General features: G+C 42.4%; 1 protein-coding gene across 1 annotated transcript; it reads right to left on the bottom strand.

Annotated features, from left to right (window-relative positions):
* Positions 1 to 1,725: 1,725 nt before the first annotated feature.
* not.L (notochord homeobox L homeolog) lies at positions 1,726 to 4,666 on the bottom strand. Its single transcript, NM_001087722.1, is given in 4 exon segments — positions 1,726 to 2,439; positions 2,442 to 2,609; positions 2,867 to 3,066; positions 3,615 to 4,666. Coding segments are annotated over 3 exon segments (702 nt in total). The 5' UTR covers positions 3,949 to 4,666; the 3' UTR covers positions 1,726 to 2,439.
* Between the last annotated feature and the right edge of the window lie 5,062 nt (positions 4,667 to 9,728).

Genomic DNA, 9,728 nt, shown 5'->3' with positions numbered 1-9,728 from the left:
GATCCCCAACCGGTAGCTCATGAGTAACATGTTGCTCTCCAACCCCTTGGATGTTGCTCCCAGTGGCCTCAAAGCAGGTGCTTATTTTTGAATTCCAGGCTTGGAGGCAAGTTTTGGCTGTATAAAAACCAAATGCACTGCCAAACAGAGTCTCAATGTAGGTTGACAATCCACATAGATGCTACTAAATGGCCAATCACAGCCCTTATTTAGCACCCCAAGAACATTTTTCATGCTTGTGTTGCTCCCCAACGCCTTTTACTTGTGAATGTTGCTCATGGGTTTAAAAGTTTGGGGATCCCTGCACTAGATCATTGGAGATGTTCCAACTCTAGAGGTAAAATGTATCTGAAAGTTCCCTCTGAGTGTTCCAACCCAAGTGACATTAAAGCCCAAATGAAGGTGAAGAAACAGAAAGAGGGAACAGAGCTGAATAAAAATTGGGACAATTCCTAGATGTTATTTAAATGAGCAAGGGGAACTCCACCCAAAAACCATTGTTTGCACAATGATCAGCAACTTTCCCCATATATTCATTCATTCCATTTCAGACTTATTTATAAATGTTATTGATATTGAATTTAGAATCTGTTTATCTATTTCTGCTCTCTGGTTCTGACTCCTGAAACAATGTAGCAGAAGTCCCTTCTCCACCTAGCAACCACAACACTGTTTCAGGAGTCAGAGGCAGCAGTGCAGGGGATATTAACAGTCAGACAGACACTGGTTTCAGTAGCAATTACATTTACACATAACGCTAAAGGGGTTGTTCCACTTTAAATTAACTGTTAGTATGATGTAGAAAGTGACATGCTGAGACAATTTGCAATTGGTTTTTCGTTTTTATTATTTGTGATTTTTGATTTATTTAGCTTTTTTATTCAGCAGCTCTCCAGTTTGCAATCTCAGCAATCTGGTTGCTAGGGCCCAAATTTCCCTAGCAACCATGCACTGATTTGAATAAGAGACTGGAATATGAGGAGGAGAGGCCTGAATAGAAAGATGAGTAATAAAAAGTAGCAATAACAATACATTTGTAGCCTTACATGGAATTTGTTATTTTAGAAAGAGTGGAAAGCGTCAGAAAAAGGCAAATAATTAAAAAATATTGTATAAAAATAATGAAGAAGTTGCTTAGAAACGTCATTCTAGAACATACTAAAATGGAACTTAAAAGGTAAACCACCCCTTAAATTATAAAAAGTTGCTTAATACGACCATGTCCATTATGCAATGCGGAGTTTTTGGATGAAATTCCCCTTTAATCTTATCTGGCTCACTGTTTAGATTGTAAGCTCTAGGAATCTGGGCCCTTTCATCTCCCTATGATAGGCATGTGTATCTATCCTGTCACCATATAAATGATAACAACATTCAGCCTTGCCTGTATTTCTGGTTGCTACTGACTGCTTATCCTAACAACCAGTTTAAACTAAGAACTGTAAACTTAAATTAAACGTGTGTTCTTATAGCCTGTCTGGGCCACTAGGGGTCACTGCTGGGCAGCTTTGTGCTGTACCCTGGTGACTTGCCCAGTGCCGTTTGTTTAGGGCCCCAGACCTCTTTGTTGGCCACCGGCTGGCTAAGGATTCTGGGAGATATGAGAATAGTGGAATGATTTTGGGGGGCTGTTTGTGTGTATAGCAGGACAGCCAGTGTTATTGTGGGGGGGGGGGGGGTGCATGTGTACAGTAGAAGTGAGAAAAACCACAAGACGTGTATTTTATGTAAAATAGAAAAAAAAATCTTTATATAAAAAATCAGATCCAATAAATAAGTAACAAACAGCATCAGTATAAATAATACATTCATGTACAGAAAGTCATATGATCAGTATCCTGAGCGCTGGCAGACACCCCCATGGCATGACATATATAGTATATACACACAGGAGCATGAAGGGCTGAGGACTAGCCCACTGAGTGCCAGGGGGGGAGGCGCAGTACAAGGCATCAGGACTGTGGAAGTAACACAGTTACTATAAATATTAAGGCAAAAAAAAAGTACATTTGGATTTTCAACTTGGATGATTATCAGCAGCACCCAAAATGTGATCAAAGAGATTGCAAGGGCAGGCTGGGGCACCCCAGTCTCAATAGCCACCACTCTCCCAAAGCCCAGTTTAAAGGTACAGCGCCTATGGATTGTCCGTGCAGCATCACCCAATCCTCTTCCCTGATCTCTCCAGTCCATAATCCAATACACCCAAGTGCTGGCTCAGTGCCGTGTAAGGTGCCCCAGTAATGGGTTAAAGAGACGTTTATGAAGAATTAACCCTACCCTCACTGTCCATGGAAAGTCAGAGGTTTTTTTTGAATGTTCAGTCACCAAGTATTTGGCTTAGTCCAATGCCATCTTCTTGACTGTAGTGCTCTTTTTGGGGGGGTTTTGCTGAAACTACCCATGATGCTTAGCAAGTTCTAGTCTATGTTCAATAGACCCTACAGTTCCACATCTACATCATCCTCCTCTTCCTCTGTCTCTCTGCTGTCATCAGTGTGATCTGAGCTGTCGGCCAGGATCACCCCAAATTGGGACAACTTGGCCTTCTTCTGCTCCAGACTCTGCTTCCTCCACTTGATGCGTCGGTTCTGGAACCAGACTTTCACCTGCAGGAGATAAAGGAGACGGGATTGAGTTACAGCTCAAAGGATCCAGAACACACAAATATGGGTTAAAGTCTTCCCTTATTAGTTTGTCCCACAGAAACCCCCCAATGGTCACAGAAGGAGCCATCAGCTACAGGACAAATTCAACTTTTTGTGCCCCTGCACCCAATCATGACCAGTATTTCTCCTACATTAGCGTCTATTCCACTTCTTACACACAATATATTGTAACGTTTGTCTCAGAAGCTTGCGCTCACCTGTGTTTCTGTGAGGTTCAATGTAGATGCCAGGTCCACCCTTTCAGTGCCAACCATGTATTGCTGTTTGAGAAACTCCTTCTCCAGCCTCTCCAGCTGCTCTGGGGTGAACACTGTGCGGATCCTCTTTAACTTGCAGGGTCCTGTCCTCCATGAGAGGGGGTTCAAGGCACCATTGGGGCAGTGGGAGTAGGACAATCCTGGGGAGAGACACAAGGGGGCAGTATAAGTACAGGGCAATAGCAAACATTATTCATTGCATATTATTTACAACTAAGCTGAGACTTTCAATAGAGAGTATCTCGTAGAATTGCACTGGACACTTAGAGTTTTTCTTCACCCGAGTGGCTTGTTCAGTTCAACTGAAGTGCTGGGGAATTTGTTAAGATTCTTTATTTGTCACTTTTTGGGCCTTTTTTTAGACTGTAAATTTTAGAAAAATGTAAATTTAGAATTCCCCATAGAGAGAGAACTACAGGAGCCAATATATTGACAATCATAGTGACAAACAAAGTTGTGAGTTTTCCTCCAAAAAATTAGATAACAAAAATATAGTCAAAAATTCAAGCCATTTATTAGGACAAACAGGTGAAGGCCTAAAGCATTTTGTGCCTGTTGTGGCACTTACTTATAGGCACTTTGTTATTTTATTGACAATCATAGTTCATAACAGAATTACAGATATAGATATTTCTAGTCCGGGTATAACCTGAGAATCAGTATATAGAGAATGAATAGGATCACTCACCTCTGTGTTTACAGGCAGGGTCTGGGCACAGACATTCTCCCCTGGGCATCCTCATTGGCTGCGCTTGTGCCATGTTGGGGTAGCCCACTGTGGGTTTGATGAGCCACATGGGTGGGTAGGGCACCATGCCATAGGAGTAGTGGAAGGGGGGAGAAGGGGGCTGCCAGCTGGGCATCTCCATGGAGACTTTGGAGGCAGGTCTGTCTGTTCTGGAGAGGATGGAGTCAATGTTGAAGGAAGATTTTGGGGTCCTGGGCAAGTCCGTGGCGAGGGGCATGGCTGGGTAGTCTGCCAGGTGGTGGCCAAATGCGGGGAACACAGGGCTGTGTAACATGTTTCCTCTGGGGGTGCAGGAGATTAGTCCAAGTGTCTCTGGAAGGAGCAGGTGAGTTGCTTTGCCTGTGGCTGCAGAATGACTGACTTCTTGCTGGGAGTCTGGATATATATGGGCCTCTGGGGGCTCACAAATGCTAATCCCCTATTAGTATGCAAATTAACCCAGAGCTGGGCCACGCCCCCTCCCCTCTCTCTGCAAACACAACTGAACTCTGCCTGCAAGGGGGGGGGGAGGAAATGATGGTTGTTACCCCCCCTCCCAATCAGAAGGGCTTCCTGTAACCCATTCAGGCACCCTGATCACTATGCACCCACACCAGCACCCTGATCACTATGCACCCACACCAGCACCCTGATCATTATGCACCCACACCAGCACCCTGATCACTATGCACCCTGATCACTATGCACCCACACAAGCACCCTGATCACTATGCACCCACACAAGCACCCCAATCACTATGCACCCACACAGGCACCCCAATCACTATGCACCCACACAGGCACCCCAATCACTATGCACCCACAGATGAGACCCCCCAAATGTTATCAAAGAAACACAACAATCACCTTATGGCACCCACTTAACCCACATAATATCAATAGTAATAAATAATAATATCCAACACCCAGCAAATAACTGATCCACTAGAAATCAAATCCATTTCTCATTTCCAGCCATTTCAACCCAGTTTTAGGGTCGACAGCACTTTCCCAACACACGTTGTCTCGTATGTAACCTGCGCCGCTAATAGAAGAATTACTATAAATGTGATATAAATCCAGAGCCGGTGTCCAATTCTGTTTGGAAACGGGTAATTATTCAATATTTGGCAGAAGGTAATTATTAAATGTGTTTTTTTTACCTGATCACTGATATTATTATTATTATTATCCTTTCCCTGATAATCCAATGACCCCACCATATGTCCCGGCTTCTTTGTTTCCTAATTGTCCAACAATTAAACGCAATTATTTTAATGATAAATGTCTGGATAATTGTGGGCTCCGTCATTCCCACTGGGAAGTTGGTTTTAGTTCGTTTGTCAGATACAAAACACTCACAGAATACGGAATATTAGTTAATAAATTAAATCTCCCGATACACAGTAATTCCAGCTAAAAACTCAGTGTTTGTTTCGATCCAACTCACTGCGTATTTTCCGCCTATAATTTGGATTATTTACTGATTTTATAGGATTTTATAGACATTTTAGGAGCACCAGCAAACAAAACGAATTAATAATTCAGGGCCTGGACTCCAATTGGATTTGTAGCCATTTAAACCCACCATAATTTTATTAATCACTTACTCAAACGAAACTGATGATTTTTGGGGATTTGATTCTTCCAATTTTCATTTTTCCCGTTAAAATAAATCGAAGGCTGCGGATATCGACCTAAAAATCTGCATTTTATTCACAGGCTTTGGACACAACAGGATTCAAGTGTTTTACATCTGTAATAATATTATTTGGCTGTAGATTATCAATAAATGGCAGTGATTGTGTTAAACATAAGATGAATCGAAACCAAGTTTCAGGCCAATGTAATTACAATTAACTTTGTTCCCTTTATTTTCATCTCTGCCCCGAATTAATGGAAATATATTTAATGTGTATTAAATATATTGTGTATTTAAATAAAAGCTTCACACTGATACTGGGCCCCACTTCACACCAGACAATTGACTCTTAATCTTCCCCTAAATCTTTCATCCTCCAACAAGAAAAAGGGATTATTGGATATAAAGTGTTAAAAGAAGATTGGATTTGTATTTAACCAATGGCCACTCTCTTTCTCCTCTCGGGTAACCCTTTAATTACAATATATAATATTCCCCCAATTCCACCTCCCAATCAACATTTGCAGCGAATTCTTCGAAATTAAATCAACTTTAAATTGTATTTTTTGGACGAATCGTTGGCTGCAGTTGTATAACAAATATAATTTAATGGGCACTCAGTTTATTTTTAAAACACGTGGAAATAATGTATTTCTTTGGTGGGAAGGGGTTCCTTGTCTTTATGACATTTATTTCATTGATGGAGATTAATTTACAGATTTCTCTTGTGCCAAAATACCATTGTTTGTCATTTATTTTTATTTTTTTAGCAGGATCTGTAAAAATGAATCGTTTTTAAATCCAAATCTGTCTAATTAAGTAATGATATGTTCTTAGGCATAATCAGTGGAAAGTACAAAGAGTTAAATATCTGTTAAAGGGAAAGTGTTCCTAGCATTAGCACAAATGATGCTTTGTACACTGATATTCGTAGACAATTCAATGTTTTGTTTATTACATGTTGGGTGTTATTTTCAATGACCAACCTTCTCATTTTATCTTTCTAGTCTATTCCTGGTTCATCACCAAACACTGTTGGGGAATAACTTGATCTATTTAGTGTATAAATGGTCACTGCTTTGAGTAATATCTAGGGATCCTGTAAGTACAATGATATGTTAAAGGGCAGATGCCTTGCTGGGACAGTAGATGTATGATTATAAGTATATTATTATAATAAGTATTATTTTATTGTTGTTAATATTATTGTTGTTATTATTATAAGTATTATTATTATTTGCATTTTAGCAGCAGTTCCAGCTCAAGGTTTCCCAGTCCACCTGCAAACAGATCAACACCACAGCTGTTAAAGGGTTAAACGTGGGCGGGGCCTGGGGGGACAGAAAACATTGCAGGTGGGTGTCACTTGTCGCAGAGACCCCCTGTCCCCTCACTGGTCTGTGTGAGTTTTGCCAAGTGGTTACCAGCCAGTGAAATTCTGCAGCTTTTTAAGTGAAAACATTAGCAAAGTACACACAACTAATGGGATACAAAGTGACCCATTAACTTACTCATTAATAGGAGCTGGGGGTGGTCTGGGGGGCTGCCATAGATTAGGAATATTATTCTATGTTGTGTTTTGGGGTACATTAACTCCAGCCTATCATATTAGACACTGGCCCTTTAAGAACTCCAACTCACCTGGAAGCAAGACAAAAATAGGAAATGAGGAAGGTGACATCAGAGGGGACCCCAATCTTTTACAATGGGTGTTGGCAATAAATGTCAGGAGTTATTGGGGGGCTCCAAGAGAAGGGGAGGGACTTTATTAAAGCTTTGCTGCTTTATTCACATTGTAAGGAGATGAAAGTGAGGGGCCCCAGCCAGCAGATGTCATTGTGTGACCCCGGATACAATGGGGCGGAATCACTTCAAACAGATCTAATAGATGTTAATGACTCCTCTATGGACTGGGCTCAGGGTGCCCCTCTCTCTCTCTCTTTCTCTCTTGGGCCTTGAGACATTTCACAGCTACTCGCAGGGCTCCATCAATGGCTCCCATTAACATTTGCCTTGTTACAGGGGGGACATAGGAAATGGCTCTGCAGGGTTCAGTAAACTTGCAGCAGGGAGGGGCGGGGCTAATTCAGGGGCCCTGATGAGAAGGGGGATCTGAAACATGGACCCTCCCAATAACTGTCCTTTTTATTCAATCTTTAGGGATCTGCCCCAAGTAACTCCTCTAAATGGCTGTCACCAATCTGATTGATACAATGTGTCTGTGTGTTCATTGAGACAGAGCTTATTGGCAGTATCTAAGATGAATGATACAGTCCCTGAGATAGGAATATACATCTATATATAATACACAAAAGCCATGAATATCTTATATCCTTATAAACGGTGAGTTCTGATGTCATCAGTTATAAACGGTGAGTTCTGATGTCATCAGTTATAAACGGTGAGTTCTGATGTCATTTCTGTCACATGACTCACTGAAACGTGTGTATTATAATAAATAAAGTACCCCCAGTTGTAAAATATGAGGATATTAGAAGTTACCTCGGAGTTCCATGATCTGTATAAAAACTCTCGGCCTTTGAAACTTCTTGGTAACTTATAATATCCTTTTAATTTACAAGAGGGGGTACTTTATTCACTATATAATAATAATAATAATAATCCTGCCTGTATCCTCTGTGCCCAGTGTCCCTCGTGCTGTATTGTCACTCTAGGGTCCCTGTTAAAGGGGAAGTGAGTCTGACCCAGGGCTCATGTATATAAGATCTATCAGTTGTGAGTATCCGATTAGGGGGTAATTATCCCACGTTGAACGTGACAGAGGGGCAAATGGTCGTCGCCACATCTGGGCAGGATACGATAATAATGGGGGTTAATCAGTTTCAGGTGGGGGCACAGCTGCACATAAAGAAGAATAAACATTTGTCACTGAACTGAAACTGAATCCCCCCCCCCACTTGCACCGTTGCCCCTCAATGTAACACAAACACTTCTCATTAGCAGAAAATCCAGGGATGGGGGGCAAATACCCTCTGTTTCTTCATCTCTCCCATAATTATCCTCAGTTAAAGGGCCAGCGCAGCTTACAATTAAATGTCAGACAGATGAAAGCTGAGGCAGATGCGCTTTGTGTATTTATTTCTGCATTTCTCAATTTCAGCATCAGCCCCAGGAATCAGATAGAGAACATGTGGATCCTGTATACGTAAAAGCAAATCCGAATGATGAAAAACGATATCTATATTTATTAATCCATTGCACAATACAGTAACAGTGCACAGGGGGGCACTAAATAAATAAATGCATATAATTACGCTCAGTGACAGATGGGGGTACATGTCAGCAGATACAGGAGATAGGGGGGCCCTAATACTAATGTTCCCCATCCTATCCAGGTAATAAGAACTTCACCCAACAAATACCCCATGAGCGTTAGGGCTCTTACTGATGACGGTTGAAGCTGCGCTCCCCTGCGTTCCGTTTTTCTGTGTTCAGCCGCAGGGGAGCGCAGGAATAGACGCATTACGTTTTTCCCAATGGGGCTGTACTCACACAGGCGCGTGTAAGGGCCGAACGCAGGTTGAGACACAACATGCTGCATTTTTCCTGCGTTCGACGCCTACACGCGCCTGTGTGAGTACAGCCCCATTGGAAAAAACGTAATGCGTCTATTCCTGCGCTCCCCTGCGGCTGAACGCAGAAAAACGGAGGGAGCGCAGCTTCAACCGCTCGTCAGTAAGAGCCCTTAGACTCAACATATATCCTGATTAACCCTTTCTCAGCTGGGGGGGTTCAGCCTGTAGGGGGCCAGTCTTTGGCTCTGGCAGATGAGAGGGGACACAATTAATACAAAAATCCGTTTCCTTTTAACTTGTCCCCTTGTAAGTGTTTGTGTAAAGAGCTTAGAGGACAAGGAGTCTATTGTGGCTTTGATGTCCCACTAAATCCCAAATAATCACATAGACATATCAGTCCTGCCAGGGATTGGGGGGGAACAACAGGGGGATTTCAACTTAATTTAACCCTTTCTGTCTGTTATCACTGAGGTGTTTGAAGTCACCTTAAGGGTAGGGACACACTGGGCGATTTGGGGAGATTTAGTCGCCTGGCGACTAATCGCAGCGACTTTTCTCCCCGAATGCTTCCCCTCTCTCTGCGCCTGGCTAAAATGAAAAATCGCCTGCGCTAATCACACGCAGCGATTCGTTTTCCGAAGTCGCCCGAAGTTGCCTCACGAGGAAACTTCGGGCGACTTCGGAAAACGAATCGCCGCGTGTGATTAGCGCAGGCGATTTTTCATTTTAGCCAGGCGCAGAGAGAGGGGAAGCATTCGGGGAAGATTGGTCGTGGAAAGTCGCGGTGATTAGTCGCCAGGCGACTAAATCTCCCCAAATCGCCCAGTGTGTCCCAGCCCTAAAAGTAAAATGAAATAATACAGAGAATGTTTTTTTCCCCCCTGGTTCTTGCTTGTA

Source organism: Xenopus laevis, chromosome 1L, assembly GCF_017654675.1.
Source record: "Xenopus laevis strain J_2021 chromosome 1L, Xenopus_laevis_v10.1, whole genome shotgun sequence".
NCBI classification, from domain to species: Eukaryota; Metazoa; Chordata; class Amphibia; order Anura; family Pipidae; genus Xenopus; species Xenopus laevis.
Note: the sequence above shows the minus strand (reverse complement) of the source record. Positions and strands in the feature narration are given on the sequence as shown.